Source organism: Microcebus murinus, chromosome 3, assembly GCF_040939455.1.
Source record: "Microcebus murinus isolate Inina chromosome 3, M.murinus_Inina_mat1.0, whole genome shotgun sequence".
NCBI lineage: Eukaryota > Metazoa > Chordata > Mammalia > Primates > Cheirogaleidae > Microcebus > Microcebus murinus.
In genome coordinates, this window is record NC_134106.1 from 44913750 (window position 1) to 44932358 (window position 18609).

General features: G+C 43.3%; 1 protein-coding gene across 4 annotated transcripts in view; it reads left to right on the forward strand.

Moving 5' to 3' along the window:
- Positions 1-18609, forward strand: part of SPTBN1 (spectrin beta, non-erythrocytic 1) — a 193720-nt gene that overhangs the window by 121326 nt on the left and 53785 nt on the right. For all 4 annotated transcript variants that reach the window (XM_012777810.3, XM_012777814.3, XM_012777811.3 and 1 more), the window contains 2 exons: positions 2155-2306; positions 15394-15567. In XM_012777810.3, coding sequence (XP_012633264.1) covers positions 2155-2306; positions 15394-15567 — 326 coding nt within the window. The remainder of the gene's footprint in view (positions 1-2154; positions 2307-15393; positions 15568-18609) is intronic.

The following is an 18609-nucleotide window of genomic DNA, read 5'->3' on the forward strand; positions in this document are numbered from 1 at the left end:
GGAACCTATTAATTCAGAACCTAAAAGAAGACAAGGGTATTCCTTTAATGAGAAATTCACCCAAAGGAGTGACAGTTGGCTGAGAAACATATTTTGTGCATATTTATTTAGAAATACTTTAATTCAAGCATGTTTTCATTTTGATCTTGCTGGGTGTGGTAGTGATTTTGAGCCCTAAACAGCCTAGGACACCCATCAGGGGCTTTATTAAAGACATTTTCCATCTCCAGTGTAACTCATAAAGGATTTTATAATTTTTAAAAAATTAGTTGACCCTAAATACATTTGAACTGGGAGTTACTTTTCCTGCTGCTAAAGGCCATCTGTGAAATGTGCCTTGTGTATTCTGCTCTAGGCCTGCTCTTTCAAAACAGCCAACCTTAGGCCAAAAATTACAGCTCCCGAGTCACTGTAGTAAAGGTACCATCCATCACGATGATTGTGTGATTAATAATGCATGTGGTCTTTTCTGTGGGACCTATCATGATGTTGTTGGTGCAGCTCCTTTTTCAGTCTGCAGCCTGACCCTCACCGCCTTTTTCTCCTTCCCCCAATCCTGTCCTTTTTGATCCTTTGTTTCTGGTTGGCCTTTGTCCCTGGGGAAGGGCCCTCTTTCTGTCTGTTTGGGCTGTTCCTTTAGGGAAATGCTGGACCTCGAGGAGCCGCTGACTGCAGCAGGTGGCCAGCCATCTTGGCAGGTGCCCCGGCTGACTTGCCTGCCAGGTTGGCAGCTGAAGCCTGTGTGGCGTCTGCCTTACTCCCTCCCCTGTGTGGGGTTGAGGGGCATTAGCAGAGCCTCCGGGCAGACCTTCCCAGGGCACTGGGCTGTCGGCCATCCCTCTGGCCACTGGGCACATGCCCCATCAGCAAAGGGTGGCTTTTTAGTTGTCACCCAGTGGTTTTGAGATAAATAAGAAATTGATGGGCTGTCTGCTTCTTTTTTATAGGTTCACATGTAAATGTCTTCGTGGGTATGGGTTTGCACTAGAAGTAGGACTTGGATCCTTTTGGCACAAATGCATGCTGGTGGAACTAGAAATGGTGTGTGTGTGATTGGCAGAAGGGTGGCTCCGTAGAGGACATAGTCAGGAGTATGAATGGGTGGGTCCAGGGCACATTCTGTGCACATCTATTGAAGGTCTTTGGAAGCCTGGATTTAGAACATTCTGCAGAAGCAAAGTTTGAAAGCCCTATTTGTGTGGAATGCGATGGGCCAGTTCTGGGCTGATGTTTTCAGAGTTTTATGCTGTGAATTGGACAGAACTTGATCACTGAGCCTTGAAAAACTTAACAATATTTCAAAGATGACTTGAATGTACAACTACTACACTTCAAACCAAAAACCAGCAGTTGCCTTTTCAACAAATGGTGGAAGTTTGGAGATGACAGTTGTCCTTTTGTTTTATAGAAGAGGACACTGAATCTAGTGTCTAATCACATTTTTGTTGAAACCCTGGGCCTGGGCCATGCCCTCTCGATGCCCAGCATCTCCTTGCACTCTACCATGTTGCCTGCCATTTCCTGATTTATGGCACGTGTGACTGAGCAGGTGAAGGGGTCATTGCAAATCAAGGTCATGGGTTTATTTTGTCAGGTTTTACCTAGTCCTTTGTAGATGAGGAAATACTTTTCTCTGCCTCCTGAGCTTTTCAACCCCACACCCTTTCATATACTCTGGGTTTCCACCATACTCAGAGAAATAATAGCTATAACATGTATGTTGGAAGCTTTATCAGTCACACAGTATTGGGTAGGACAGTAGAGGACCCTGTTGTGATCTGCATCCTGCTGCCTTTTCAGCAGGGATGGGAGAAAAGGAAATGAAAGTGAGCAACGGATATTCTACCAGCAGCATGCTTGGGAGCTCGCATGTTCCAGGACTGTACAATTCCTGTACAGGTGCTCCTTGACTTATGATGGGGTTACGTCCCAGTAAACACATTGGAAAGTTGAAAACTGTTAAGTTGAGCGTGGTAAGTCTGGGACGATGTTGTGCTCTCAGAGATGACCGCGAATAATAGGGGCTAAGGAGCAGTTTCATTGGAGTTTAGTTTTGCTGATCTTCCTTTGGCTGGGCTCTCGGGCCCTGCTGGCATGTACCTGCTGCTGCCGCCGCCATGGCTGGTGGTAAAGTGAGCTCTGTTCTGCTTGCAGATGAACGTGAGGCTGTGCAGAAGAAGACCTTCACCAAGTGGGTCAATTCCCACCTCGCCCGAGTGTCCTGCCGGATCACAGACCTGTATACTGACCTTCGAGATGGACGGATGCTCATCAAGCTGCTGGAGGTCCTCTCGGGAGAGAGACTGGTAAGTGGGGTGTTATGACAGGCCTTGCATCATAAATGGAAAGATACTATTGAAAAATAAAGTGTGGGCTTGTCTCCTGTTGAAATCTGCAATTAATGATTGATATTTTTGAGGAGACTCTGATAAGTGAGGTGAATGCTTTGGGGAGAGCCCCAGTGTTACCTTCCACATCTGGGTGATGTTCTTGACCTGTAATAACGCAGCCTCATCTTGGTGGTTTCTGAGGTTACTGCCTTTGGTCAGAAAGTTCTTGGCTACTGTCCCTGTTAAACAGGGCATGGTGCCGGAATTTGAAGGGCCAGGCTTGGGCGCCGGCTTCAAGATGAACCTGTATCCTACATAAGATAATGGAATGTTTTCTAAATTTGTCTGGAAAATCTGAGCTGTCAACCTAAGGTGGAAAGAATTGAATTCAGTGGTCTCTGACATTTTCTGTTTTCTTTCCTGCATGCTCTTTATTTTGAGGGTGCAGAGAGAGGCTGGTATTTTGTCATCTCCTTGGAAACAAAGCTTCTGATGAATTCACCCTGCCTTTTTAGGCAGGGAAGTTGTCAGCCTACAGTGAAAATTTTATCCTTATTCTGTTTCCCAGAACTGCTGCGGCCTCCTCTGATGTGACTTTTGTTTATGCACCTTAAACCAAAGAAGCTTAAACCAGTCACCGTGACTGACCCAGCAGGTTTTGTCTCGCCGTGGCTTGGAAATGGATGCTGTATTCTACCAGAGCACACGCAGTGCCATAGGTGGTGGTGGGGCTGAGCCAGCAGCCACCGCCCAGGGATAGAGCCCCACATCTGCACTGACATCACCGGGAAAATATGATGCTGGCGGTTGGCAGGGCTGCCAGGAGCCTTATTTTTAACTTGATCTCCACCCTGTCGCTTGCCAGCCGCAAGGGTCTGTGTGCAGACCAGCCCTACGCCTCTGACTGCAGGCAAGGGGCTAAGGTTATATGTTGTATTTATTATCAGCCCACGGACGGAACTGCCTCTTTGAACTTGGGAGAAAATGGAGCCAGAGTATTCTCTTCCCTGTCTTTCTGTTTAAGAACAGGGACCTCTGAATAGCAGTGAAGCCCTGTCTTAGCCCTGGGGAGTTTTGTCCATGCTGTTTATTCTGTGAGTGTGTAGGTCATGTTGCTTCCTTTTCTGTGAGTTTGTAGATCAGAGTAGACAAATAAAGATGGCCCCTGCTCAAAACCATGATGGCTGCAAAAAGGGGGTTGGTCTGTAGTGTGGGGAGGGGACAGTGGGCCCATGTTGGGAGGGCCACTCCCATCAGAGGGGGCCGCAGCAGTTCATTTATTGCATTTTGATTTGTTTTTTTTTTGTGTGTGTGAGTCTTGTTTGAGAGCCTAGGCTAGAATTATTGTGATACGCAGCTTTAAATGTAATTTTTACCCTCAGACTTTTTTTCCATACCTCTCAACCTTTTTTTTCTTTGCCTCTTAATGTTTAACCTAGTATGATTGCTTATTGATTTTTTTTTTTTGGAATGTTGTTTTGAAAGTAGCTAAAAAAATCATTAAAGGTCATGTGAGGATAGGAATTAGTTTGAACATTTATTTTTGTTCCAATAGGGTCCAGTCTTCTAGGCTATAGGGAGTAAATTGTTCACCTTCAAAGACCCATAATTCTTTTATACCAAGAAGATTGTATCCTTGATAACATCCACATAATATATGGGATCAGGCCCCATTACCCTTTATTCTGAACAGGGTAATAAAAATATTAGTAGAGGGAAAAAAACAACCAGCAATAATAATTCCTATTTGTGTGTGACTGTGTCTCAGTCCTTTTATTTGCTAGCAATGAAATTTTCTTTGCATTGACGGAGATCTAGGAGAGTGGGGATGAAGAAAGTATGAAGGCTACTACTGTCTCCAACCTCTTAGGCAGTTAGCACCAGGAATTTTGTTGAGCGATGACACAGTACTTTGTAAAGCCCCAAGTGCCTTAACTTTTATTATCCATTCCTCATAGCCATCGTGGATTATAGATTGATCAGCCTGATTAATTTTCTTATTCTAAAAATAAGGATACCACAGATGGAGTGAGCTAAAAGCTCCTGTTCTTGACTGGAGCTTTTCAGCCTCTCAACTCATAGTCTGTTTGGTTCATAGAACTTTCTGGAAGGGACACAAACCACATTGCTGTTGGCTGGAGAGGCTCCAGTTAGAGACCTTCCCTGGAGGAGACCTCCATGAGGGCTTGCCCCAAAGGATCCTTGTATATTCAGATTCCAAAACTAATGAGGTGGTTAGAGCTTCTAGGCCTGGGTAAATTAACATCCCCAGCTAAGTGTGTCATCAGATAACATTAGCTGGGCTTTCTGCACCAGTGATCCAAAACCCTGGGTAACATAAACATTTGCACTGTATCTGGAGCCGACAGCCAGCCAGCGTTTCAGCCCCAGCACTTAACTGCCAGCTTGGCAGTAGATGGTTGATAAATGTTTGAAGGACTAGATGATTCAAATTTACTTTGTTAATAAATTCTTATAGCTAGTTTCTTTACGGAGGAGGGTGTGTGTGTGTGTGTGTGTGTGTGTGTGTGTGTGTGTGTGTGTGTGTGTGTGTGTATTTGTTTTCTGAGTGGAGTTCAAAGAAACATTAGTGATGCAGACAATTCCACCCTAACCCTGCTGTGGATTTTGACTCAATAGTATTTGAGTTAAATTTGAGCAGGCTTTAGATAGGCATTTGAGTTATTAGGGAACTTGATTTGATCTACTTAGGAACATCAGAAGGCAGAAATTCCCATCTCTGGTCCTGGCCTGGGCAGGATGTGTCCAGAAGTAGCCACCCACTCTTCTCAGGTATGTCAGTTTATGGCGTGACGAGAAACTGGGGGACTGAGCCAGGAAGCTGCTGCTGATTGGACTGATGAGAAGGAAAACCATTCCTTCCCAGTATCCATTCTGAAATCACCGTGCACTGTAACTCCTCATAAAGGTCTTGCTTTAGGTAAAAGTGTGAGCACAGAACCTGTGCAGGTCACTTTGTAATTGGACCTAGATCTCAGGGCCAGACTAAAACAGGACTTAAGGGATGAAGGTTTGTGTCCCACAGCAGCACTGACCTTTGGAGGGAGAGGGACCCTAGGATGATATCACTAGGCTCTGTTGTGCTTTAGAGTGAGGAGACACCCACATGTCATAACCCAGAAAAGACGCTTGGCTGTGCCTGCTGCCCTCCCCACGTGGGCCTCCACAGCAAAGAATGATTCTAAGCAGGGTGGCCAGCTGTCTGCCTTGCTCCTGCCAGACTAAGCCCTCACCTCTACATAAGATGGAGCAAGGTTTTCCAACCCCCAGCAGTCACAGTTATCACTGGCGTTTGCTGGCCTGTTGTTTCCTGATACTCTGTCTTCTTACTCCATCAATCAGTCCATCTCTGAGAAGAGAGAGTGGCAAAAAAAGGGTGTTTTGTTTTGTTTTGTTTTGTTTTGTTTGCCACCATTAATTCCAAAACAGGCTGAGCTAGGTGGAGAAGATAGATTTAACATGAGATTTGTTAAGCCTTAAATCCTACATTGAACTGCTCTGAGTTTTTTTGTAAAACCTTTGTTTAGAGAGCCAGGCTGGTATGTATTTATTGAAACAGGGTTTGTGGTCTGGCCACAGGACCCAGCTGAGGTTTTTTTAAAGTATCATTCATATGGTAGAATTTACTTTAGTTCTAAACAACCAGCCACAGAAGAACTCCCCCGTAAAATGGGGGCCTAAATCACACAAATTTGAAAGGTAGAATGATAGATTTACCATATGATTAGGAGCCAAATGACTGTCCCCAAATCCTTAGAGTTCAGAAGGGGAAATGAGCTCCTGGATGGGATGTCAAGAAGCCTTAAGTAGGTGGTTGGGGTTCCACCTGGGTCTAGGAGGAGAGGTTCAAATATAGGTAGCCTTGGCCAGACGCGGTGGCTCCCACCTGTAATCCTAGCACTTTGGGAGGCTGAGGCAGGAGAATCACTTGAAGCCAAGAGTTTGAGACCAGCCTGAGCAAGAGCAAGATCTCATCTCTACAAAAAATAGAAAAATTAACCAAGCATGGTGGGTACACACCTGTATTCTAACTTCTCAGGAGGCGGAGGCAGGAGGATCACTTGAGCCAAGGAGTTAGAAGTTGCAATGAGCTATGATGATGCCACTGTACTCCAGCCTAGGTGACAGGTAGAAACCCATATATATAGGTAGCCAGAGAATTTTGAGTGTTAGCTGTGAGAAAAGCTTGTGTGACAGTTCCTGGTTAAGATGAAGTAAAGAGAGCATTTGGAGGAAGACATCAGGACTGCGATATTGGGCACGTTTCCTGGCTCAATTGATGTTTGTTGGTAACTTTAGTATGTATCACTTTTAGTGTTTACAGAGTACTGTCACACTCAGTATCTTGTTCAGTTCCTATAGTCTGATGAAGTAGGCAACTTACTATTACTAACTCTGCTTTATAGAAGAAACATGCAGAGTTACCAGTGACTTGCCCACAGCCAGCAATGCTGGTGTGTGATACAATGTGGCCTGTAGCCCGCCCTCCTGTCCCACCAAGTCCTTAGGAGTGAGTCCCTGCCAGGGAAATAGGAAATAATGAGACTTGATGAGGCATTCCTTGATTAATTCTAATTGGGCAGAAATCACTACTACTGTTCTGAAAGCTGCAAGTTTGACATGAAGGAAAGAGTTGGGGGACTGGTGTTAAATGAGTTTCTATTTATGGCATATTGAAAGAGATTTTGCAATTAGTGCATCCTGTCCTAGCCCGTGTATTCAGTAGAGGCGTTTTTGAATGTGTGTGTAGTGAAAATATATTTTTTACTTAAAAGACAAATAGATAAGCAAGCTTCCGTCGCACTGGTACAGTGGAAGTAGTTAGTGTCTTTTCTCTACTTCCTCTTTACCTGAACAAGAAATCAGCAGGCACTTTGGAATTCAACGTGGGCACTAGCTGATCTTCTACCTGGCAGCACCTATATGTTGTATATTATAGCCGGAAGTGACTTTAGTGGCCACTAAGTTAAATCCCTTTACTTTGTAGATAGTGTAAGTCAGAGAGAATAAGTGACCGGTAAGTCCATCCAGCTAGTGTAGCAGACAAAGGCCTAGTTGTCCTCTTTCAGTTCCTAGGGCTGGTTCTGTGTCCTGCACCACAACCCTTGGAGAAGTGTCACTCCAGCGAGCTGCAGGAGTCGCTTTTGACAGCTGTGGAGGAAGACGAAACAGGGATTACCAGAGTGGACCAGGGCAGCCCAGCTCCCCAGGGACCTCCCAAACACCCTGCCAGAAACCTTCCCTTGTGTCTTCCTCTCCTATTCAAAAAAGAAGTAAAATCAGCTCCAGGAAGCATTTGTTTTCTCTTGTCCACTCTGGGCTCTGACAGAAACCCATGCCATTATGATTATTCCATAGTTCTCCAAATCCTGATACCCCACAGAGTGTAACTGACCCAAACTCAAGGCTGGGCATGCAGATGGGGCACAGCTGAGGACTGGGAGGGACGGCCCAGCTACCGTCTTCCTCTCTAAGGGTTTTGGGTCCATTGGGGGGGCAGGTTTGCCCAAGGCCACACTGCTTCTCAGAGACAGGGTTTGGACTAACTGCTCTGATAAGCCATTAGAATTATGTTTTCACAACCTAGAGGTAGTTGTTTAGCCCTGTAATTCCTCTCCTCCTTTGGAGTGAGAAAGAAGATGGGTCTGAAATAGAGCAGTGGTTGGTAAAGATTTGAAACTACAAAGGGACCTTGGGAAGGGGAAACAGGAAAAGTGCCTGCAAAAAAACACAGGAACAGGAACTGTGGTGTGGGAGAGGAAGGGAAGCTTGTTAAAATGATTTAAGGGAGGATCAGTAAAAATAGGCATTTCCTCAGAGGAACTGCCTCCCTGCCTGCACAGCCGCCTTGAGGGTAGGTGCCGTGAGCCTGGTATCGATCTTGTCTCCACCATTAGTGGCATTTCAGACTGTCCTGTCAGAAATGACATACAGGGCAGAAATGCACATGTTGCCGTGGGAACGGACACGTAGGAATCTGGTGATAATTAATGTAGGCAAGACAGGGAGCGCTTTCCTGGGCAGAATGAGCCACTCTTGGGGCGAGGCTTTCAGAAAGTGTTTATCACAGAGAGGTGCTCCCCTCCCCTGGCCCATTGTGTTTAGTTTTCTCCAGTGTTATCTTTTCTTCCTTTTCAGAAGATGAAGTTTAGTAATATAAAAATAGCTCTTTATAAAAATGAAAACTGTCTGCCAGATGGGAACCCAGTCACATGGAAATGTGTGTATTCTGTACATATTCTCTATATTCTGAGTTCTGGGCTCTTGTTGTAGCATAAAGAGAGGGTGAGCTTTGGGTCTCGGGTTCACCACATACTAGCTAGCTAGACAGATTATTTCATTTCTCTGAGCCAGTGTGTCCTCATCTGTAAAGTGACAACAGTAATTATCATAGTACAGGGTTATTGTGAGGATTAGATGTGATCACAACTGTAAACCACCCAGCAGAGAGAGGCAGACACTGTAGTTGCTCAGTAAATGGCAGCTAAGAATTTTTAGATCTTGGGAGCTCTGCAGGTTATATGACCAACATGTTTCTGTGTTGGGATCATTATCACCTCTCTTGAAATTAATTTCTCATAATTATTGCTTCCTAAACTTGTCTACGTATTATGAATTAAAACATTATAGAAGCCCTCTCTAGGGCAGATAGAACACAAGTCATGAGAGTTTGATGTATTGGAGTTTTAGTCTTGATCTTACTCTCCATTGTATTATGCCATTAGTACGTCATCTAACCTCACTGTATCTTGTTTGTTCTTGTTATTCTGAGGCTTGCTGGGTTCTTGGGTTGCATCTGGTATGGCCAGTCAGCATCAGCATGGGGTCCCTGTGATGTGGCATTTGACTTCTTCACCCTATGGGAATGTGTTTGGGCCCCAGTCACCACCCTCTCTCACCCTCACACCCCACATTCATGTGGAAATGCACACACTTTCCCCTGAGATTTGGTAGAGAGAGAGAGAGAATAGATGCATGGAATGTCTCACATGTGTTTCCTGTTTGTGGGGAGAAGATTTTGAGAGAACCACTTTCTCTACTGCATGATTTGAATGTAAGTCAGACTTAAGTGATTATTTGAGATCGTGGTTTCAGGATAAAGTCTGGAAGAATGGTGGTTATGTCATGCCAGATGGAGCCTGGGAAGGTACCGACAGCCCCCATCTGTTCCTTATTCTTCTTTTCCTTAGCTTCTTGCAGTTCCAGCCACACTGTTCCCCTTACCTCCAATTTGGAAAATAATCATTTCTGACCTCCTCAATGTGGACAATGAGAATGTCGGCTGCAGTTAGAGAGATGCCTCCATCCTCTTTGCTCTGCTTTCGCAGCATGAAGACGCTTTCTTTGTGAAGGAAACAGCACGTGTAGGTGGACCACTCACTATCTCACTACCTCACTACTCAGGTGCACAAACTGACAAGAGATGAGAGGAAAAGGCCCCTCAGCAGCAAAAAGGAAGTGTCAGAAGTCCCAGGACCAGAATTCACACACCTTTCTTAGAGACAGTCCCCATCCCTCAACTTTGAACAAAGTTTTAACCAGGAGCTTCATTGAATCCAGAAGCCACCTGGATATTAGAAGAACAAGGGACTGCTTTGAATACTCACTTTTTCCAACTGCGAGAAATGATCCAAGAGACAGAAGGAAAGACCAAAAGAGCACGCATAAGAACTATATGCAGAGTTCTGTGACTTCTTACCCCAGGGGAGTGGCCCTACCCACCTCATCAGGGACAACACTGATTCCACACATGTCTCTTTGTTGAGGAGAGAAGCGTACTATGATGTCCAGCATCGCCAGTGTTAGGAGGCTAATGGGTGTGCCTTTGAGAGAGTGAGCACTGGTGTGGCCTCAGGCAGCAGTAGAATCAAAGACTCAGAATTTTAGATTAGGCCACCCCCATTCTATTTTATATCTGTTTTTTCCTACTTCATTAGATTGCTTGATTTTGATGTCATGTAATCACCTGGCATAACAAAAATAACAAATCCTAGCATTCCTCAAATATCTGAATTCAGTTAGTTTTGAAGTTCCCAGAGAGAAAATTCTCCCTACCCCCTTTGGTGTAAGGAAGGTTATAATAATGTGAAAAACTTGATATTTAGAGACATTTCCTTTTCCATTGTTATTGCTGTTGAGTTCCACATCAGTGTATTTAACCAACTGCAGGTCAAATATATCTGGGATGAAGAAGAACAAAAAATAACAATATAACCAAAAAAAAATACAAATTTAAAAAGCAAAATAGTATAGCAACTATTTTCATAGCATTTACATTGTATTCAGTATTATAAGTAATCTAGATATGATTTAAAGCATAAAAGCAAATAGGTATAGGTTATATGCAAAATACAGCATTTTATATTAGAGATTTTAGCATCAGGGATTTTGGTATCCTTGGGGGTCCTAGAACCAATTTCCTACAGATATTAAGGGATGACTGTATTTGAATATAGAATTTACCACTTGTGGTAGGCCTCTGCTTGTAACCTTATTTCCTCAGGGTCAAAGCACATTCTTTTATTCTTGTTCCTTTTTTGTAGGAGAAAAGAAAGTAAAAAATAATAATAATCTTTGACTGGGCAGACTTTTTTTTTTTTTTTGAGACAGGGTCTTGCTCAGACCCCTGGGCTAGAGTATGGTGGTGTCATCATAGCTCACTGCAACCTCAAACTCCTGTGCTCAAGTGATTCTCCTGCCTCAGACTCCCAAGTAGCTGGGACTACAGGCATGTACCACCATGCCTGGCTAATTTTTCTATTTTTTGTAGCTCAATTTTGCTCAGGCTGGTCTTGAACTCCTGGCCTCCAGCAGTCCTCCCGCCTCAGCCTCCCAAAGTGCTAGCTGGGCAGACTTTTAAATAGGCCATTTGTTATTCAAGTAATCTTCCTTTTGGATGTTTTCCATCTAGCAAATAACTTGAGGATCTTAGCTACAGAGGGAAAAGTGGGGAATGGGTAAGATACTAACACTGGGATGGCTGCTGCCCTTACCTGGGTGTTCCCAGGTTGCTGCATACCTGGCCACCTTTCCCTGGTGAGGACAGCTCATAGCACGCACCAAACCCAGTCCATCTGTGTGTGTTCCGTTCACTCTGTACAAGCCCTGTGCTCAGAGCTAAACCAAAGATCCCTGAGGACATATTAATAGTAGAAGTGTAAAGCATCATCCTGCTCTCAGGAAGCCAACAGTCTAGTTGGAAGTAATAAAAGCAACATATGAAATAACAGCAAAAATATAAGATAATGATTAGTTCCTGAGCTGTGTTGTCCAGACCGGTGTGTAGAGTTGCAAGGAAAGGGGAGACCTGTGAGAACTGGAATGGTTGGAAATGTCTCCAAGAAGGAAAGATGGGCCTTGACCCGAGCCTTGGAAGGTGGGTGAGATGTGGGGAGATATCTGAGGAGATGCTGGGAAGCCAGGACAACAGCTACCAAGTCAACCAGGCTCAGTGTGTCCTTCTGTCAAGTGGGTTTGTGCATCCTGGCGGCATCTTTGTGACATGGTGACACCAGCTCTAGGTGCAGCCTCTCCTAGAGAGGATGTGATAGGAAATAGGAAGATGAGAAAGATGGAGCCAGGTTGGGGGGGGAGAGCATGAGCTTGGTCTTGCATAGTAGAGACTCACTGAAAATGGTTATGTGTGTGAATATTTATGTATATGCAGTTGTCTTTTGAATAAAACAGGGGTTAGGGGCTCCAACCTCCACTGTCAAAACTTCGTGTATAACTTCTGACTCTCCAAAACTTAACTGATAATAGCCTACTGTTGACTAGAAGCCTTACCCATAACATACACAGTTGATTAACACATATTTTGGGTGTTCTATGTATTACATACTATGTTCTTATAATAAAGTAAGCTAGGGAAAAGAAAATGTTACAAAGAAAAGGAAGAGAAAATATATTTACTGTTCATTAAGTGGAAGTGGATCATTGTAAAGGTCTTTATCTTCGGTGTCTTCACATTGAGAAGGCTAAGGAAAAGAAGAGGTTGGTTCTTCTGTCTCGTGGGTGGCAGCAGCAGAAGAGTTGAAGGAGGTGGACGGGTAGACAGGAGAGACAGGTCCACTAGGTCTGACTTTATGGAAATACATTGTGATTTGTCTGACTTTTTTGCTTTTTTATTTCTCTAGAAATGTTTCTATATGGTACCAATCCTTCTTCCACTGCCTGCTATAGTTACAGTGCCTATATCATAGAAGGGTCCATGTCCTAAAAGAAGTCAAAAGCAGTCTTGAATAATCAGAACCCTTGTGCCAGGTTGTCCAATGTCAGTTTGTTTTCTGGCACTGCTGCTTGTACATCTTCTTCCTCATTGTTGGCATTTGTTCAGAAGTGCTCATCTCCATCAAGTGGTCTTCAGTTAATTCTTCTGGTGTGGTGTCTGTCAGCTCTTGAGTTTCTCTAAGATCCATATCTTGAAACCCTTTTTTTTTTTTTTTTTTTTTTTGCCATAATCACAATGTCTTTCGTGATTTCCTTGATTGGCTCTGTTATAAATCCTGTGAAGTCAAGCACAACATCTGGACACAGTTTTCACCAGCAGGAAGTTACTGTTTTGGGCTAGATGGCTTTTTCTATAACAAGGATGACATCTTCAGTGGTGTAATCCTTCCAAACTTTCATGATGTTCTTCTCTCTTGTGGCTCTCTTCCATAGTGTTGACAATCCTTTCCATAGAGTATTGTGTGGAATGAGCCTTTAAGGTCCTTATGACCCCCTGATCTATAGACTGAACTAGAGATGTTGTGTTTAGGGGCAAGTAGACCACTTTGGCACCTTTAGTGTTGAACTCATGGGGTTCTGGGTGGCCAGGGACATTGTCTAACATCAAAAGAACTTTAATAGGCAGTTCCTTGCTGGCAAGGTACTTTCTCACTTTAGGGACAAAGCATAGATGGAACCAATCTGGAAATACAGCTCTCATTATCCAGGCCTTCTTGTACAACCAAAAAACTGGCAGCTGGTGTTTATCTTTTCCCTTCAAGGCACTTGGGTTCGCAGCTTTATAGATAAAGGCAGTCCTAGTCATAAACCTGACTCGTTAGCAGAAAACAGTAGAGTTAGCGTATCCCTTTCTGCCTTAAATCCTGGTGCTTGCTTCTCTTCTTTACTAATAAATGTCATTTGTGGGTTTTTTCTCCAGAATGGGGCACTTTTCATCTTCATTAAAAACCTGTTGAAGCAGATATCCTTTCTCCTTATTGATTTTCTTAATGGTGTCTGGGAAGTCTTCTGCCTCTTTGTGGGCAGAAGCTACTTCTCCTGTAACCTTGATATTTCTTAAGCCAAAACCTCTTTTCAAAATTACCAAATCATCCTTTGTTAGCATTAAATTCTCCAGCTTTAGATCCTTCACCTTCCTTTTGCTTTAAGTTGTCATGTAATGACTGCTTTTTCTCAAATCATGTTAGTCTATATAGGCTTGCTTTTCGTATAGCAGTCCTGCACCCACGTAAAAGCTACGCTCTCAATATGGAGTAAAAAGATAGTTCACAAAATGTGCAAGGTCTTCATGCCTGCTAGTGTAGCTGCAGTGATGGCTTCACAAATTTTCTTTTTTTTTTTTTTAATTTTTAATCTTGAAAATGGTGGTGAACCACAGTTGTAAGCCTCAATCTATGATGCATAGCAAGCAGTTTAGCTTTTGCTTGTAATATTATGACTTTTCTTTGCTTTTTGGGTGCACTTCCAGCATCACTAGTGGTACTTTGTATCTGTCTCATGATATTATTCAAGGTTTATGATATTATACTAACATGATGAAAAATACCCGAGAACCACATGAGATCACTTTTTATTTCAATACACAATTTTACTGGAGAGACAATGTGGAGGTGATTAGCATCATAGGCGTGTTAAGCAGATACTGACAACACTTGAGCTCACCATCATAGCAGCAGGATGTGGTATGAAATTATTACAGTAGTACAGTAGGTACTACAGTTCATTTATGCAGTTATGACTTAATACTACATCTTTACATTTCTTTCCACTGCAAATTGTGCCAAATGTGGTCTGTGTTTGTGTGTAAGTTTTGATGCATTTTAACATTATATTTGTATATATTTTATGGTAGTAAGTGATAAAATAAACCAGCATCTACATATATGCATTCATGACATATCTTTTTCTTAATTTTTTTGCTATTTCTAGACTATGCCATTCACTTGAGTTTATTCTAATTGTTGCAAATTAAAAATTTTTTTTCCAATATACTTATTGAAAAAAATTCAGCATGTAAGTGGACCTGCACAGTTCAAACCTATGTTGTTCAAGCATCAGTTGTGTGTGTACATGTATGTAGTACATACTTATGGTAGATACATACATATATTAGATGTAGTAGAGATACAGAGAGATATATAGTAGATATATAGAGACTTTGCTTTATTTAAAATGTTCACCTTCCACAAGATTTTGATATAACTGGGCAAAAGGAAGTAACATATGGAGTATAAACATATTAGACTACTCTCATATATTTTTTCTTTTTCCTTTCTTTTAGTAACACCCTTTTGCTTAACCTCTTTCTCATGCCCCTCGCAAAACCACCACTTGGAAATTATCCTGATTTGGTATTGTGTCCTGTTTCCATTTTGAGCCAACCTTAGGAAATGACCCACACCAGCAGGTGGTAAACCTATTTTTACATGTAAAGCAATCAGAAAATCCTCACAGGTGTTTCGTCATGCATCTGCAAAAATTTGGATGGTTGGCAGCAGTAGCGCTGAAATTCTCAGTGAAAATTGGGTTCTCTCTTATCTAAACTTCCAGGTTTTATGCTCATTTTAAAATTGTGTAGCCATGATTAAATACTCTCTAAATAAGAATCTGTTCCCATCGCCTTATGTAAACTTTTCTCTCCTCTAGCTGTTGGATAAGTGCTGTCCTTGGGCAGATTGAACATATGTTTATTAATGTTCTGGTTTGGGTAGAAGAACGCCACAAGAATGGATGTGTGCAATTCTGGACAGTAACTTGGGCTGCCTCTGCCCTGTTGGGTGATCTGTCTCCACCTCTGCTCTCCTGTTTCTAGCCTAAACCCACCAAGGGGCGAATGCGCATCCACTGTCTAGAGAACGTGGACAAGGCCCTTCAGTTCCTGAAGGAGCAGAGAGTCCATCTTGAGAACATGGGGTCCCACGACATCGTGGATGGGAACCACCGGCTGACCCTCGGCCTCATCTGGACCATCATCCTGCGCTTCCAGGTAAGGGATGCCATGCAGGGATGCTCAGGATTTAGGCTGCCCTCCCAGGTATCAGTATCCTTGTGGAGCCCCATCCAGAGGGACCAGGAAGACCAGGTTGAAAGTGCTTCTGAGAGTTAGGTATGCTGAGCAGCATGTCACATCCAACCTTCAGGGTTGCTTGCTGCCCTGTTGGCATGCAGGTCCTCCTGTGGCTTTCCTAGCCCCTGATAGTCTGAGGTCTCCTGTCAGATCGGTCTCAGAGGCACAGGGGTTTCCACGCTGCATAACCCAGTGTACCATTTCACTGGCACCTCCTCTAAACATCTGTGCTCTGCCGCTGGCTCTCAGGAGCAAAGGTATAAGGATGTAGCCGGTGCTTGGTTACTAGCACTAGACTGTCTGAACTTCACCAAACTGTGGTGTGTATTATAGAATATTTTTAGAACCTGTTTAGGGTTATGGCATGTTTGTGGGCTCCGTTTTCACCTTCTCATTCACCTTTGGATGTGAGGAAGCAGTTTTCAGGGGAAAAGTACAAAAAAGCCTTATGCTTGTTTGAATTGATGTCGGTTTTATGGGTTTTGTTATACTTGAGGGGGAAGGCTCCAAATGGAGAAGTATTTTAAGCCAGAAGGTGTTCTCAAGATCATTTTGTCCAATTCTTTCACTGTATGAGGAAACTGAGGACCCAGATAAGTTTGGAGCCTTGCCCCAGATGACACAGCCAGTCAGGCTGCAGTGGAGTGTCTGACCCCCTAAGAGAGCACTCAGCATTTCAGGACTGTAAAGCACCTCTGGCCTGACAACTGGTCATTTCTCCAGGCACATGCTTCAAGATCATGCTTTTCAATTAAAATTTGAAAGGCATGAAGAATTACTTACCATAGGTAGTGTCAGGTTACTCTGCAAACAAATATTCTAACAGTCCTGTCTCCTTAGTGACTGTACTGTGTTCTCTGTGCCTTTCCTTCCCATTCTGCCTCTTTGATAAAGGATCTGCTTGATTCTTCTGGGTAAATAAAAGCCTTGCATGAAATGGGAAAAAGAAAAATCAAATTAAAGCTCTGTTTTCATTGAAACTCTGAACTTAGGCTATGACGAATCCCTTTTCCTTCTCACTTCCCCTAGGGTTGGACTTGAGCCTGCACTGCTGTGGGGGTATGTGTGGGAGGAAGTGGTAGGGGCTAAAATGGAGTTACAGAAGGAAACAGCTCCCTGACTGGCTGGTTCCCAAACCTGGCTGATCATCTGATGCCATTGGGAAAGCTTCTTAATAATTCAGGTTCCCAGGGCCCAGCCCCAGTGGTTCCAAGTAAGTAGGTTTGAGAAGGGAACCACTGTTGAAAATGACATCGTTAGTGGAGTTAATTACAACAACCAAGGACATTTTTTTTTTCAGATGGCACTCTTATGTAGGTTTCTGTCATTTAGTTCCTGCATGATTTGAAAATAGAGTGGATGGTGTTGAATTCACTAATTATAGCTCTCGGGTCTTACGCCACACAGAGGTGAAATTAGCAGGAAACTCCTCGAGTTTTACCCCATTTTTGCAGAGTGAAATGTTCTATTTCTATTGCCTTTGGCCTGCAGTAATCAGAGCACGGAAGGGCATTCTGATCACGGCCTCTCTTGACAGCGGGTCAGTGCCCGTGTCCGAGAGCTGGCACACACAGCCCTTTTCAGGATTCTCAGCATGAATTGGGTTGAGTCATTGACTAATTAGCTTCCTGCCAGCTTGTTTGTTTCTGTACTTCAACCTGTAAATGCTGATGTGTATTTTCTCCCTTTCCTTTGAGAAAAGAGGCATGGGCTGTTGTTACTGTATGGCCTGCAGTGCCTGTACCTTAATATGACTCAGCTTCCTCCAGCAGCTTTATTAAATTATCACCTGTTCCACAAATAGGTAAGATTCCACATCAGCCAAGGTCCAGCTCAGGTTTTGTCTCCTTGGTGAGGTTTCCCCACATAGCTGCAAAGATCTCCCTCTGCCCCAGCTCCTGAATATACGCCAGCACATGTGTGCTGCACACACATGGATGTGTACCCCTGCAGCTCCCACGATGTAGCCTGCCCTTGTGTGTATATAGCAGGTGTCCATTAAATACCGACGATGACAGGCAGGTGTTAATGCAACTGTACCTTTAAAAGAGTGTAAAACATACAACGAGTAAGATGTGTAACATTTGGGGGATGGACACGCTTGATGCTCTTAATCGAGGGGGGAGGAGAGCATGGGCAACATATGTAACCTTAACACTTGTACCCGCATAATACGCTAAAATAAAAAAAAAGAGTGTAAAACACAATGTGAGAAACTGGAATGAAAGTCTTTGAGTTGAGACAGGGAGCTTTCTTCATTTCAGAAGGGTAGACTTTGCGTATCAGCAAGTCTACGGACAGATACCCTTCCTCACAGAAGCATAAGAAAGCTGATGGGGGCTGCTGTGTAAAGTTGTAGCCTGCCTTTCCTGGTGAGTCTGTGTCTCGCCCCTTGAGTGAGGGTGCTTTTTTCACATTCCTTTTCTGCACATAAGCTAATGATACTAATAATAGAGATTGGGGTTTATGCAAACTCAGTTATCACATTCTTAACCACAATTAAAAATAGAGACATTTTTTAAGTGTAGTTTCAATTCTTAGATATTATTCCTAGTTGTAAGTTTCTAGCTTTTAAATAATGTATTTATATATTTTGTCCTCCTCTTTTTCAAGAAGAATTCTGGGAAGTATTTGTAGGTTGAACGGAGAGAGGTGGTTTGACAGGGGGCAGGGCAGAGAAGCTTGGAATGGTTACAGCTGGAAGGTGATAGATGACCTGGCCAACACCATCCACTCCCAATCCCATCCCACATTTTATTATACATAAGGAAACTAAAGACAAAGGGGTATTTGGAACATTTATCTAAAATCTTATAGCTGGTAGCTGGCTCCTAATCTAAGAACTAACATTTATGGGTCCTTCCTATGAGGAGCTCAATACTTCATGTTCTTTATCTCATGTAAGCAGATAACAGTGCTGTGAGGTAGCCACTCCTCAGTTTTTATTGCCACTTCTCAGAT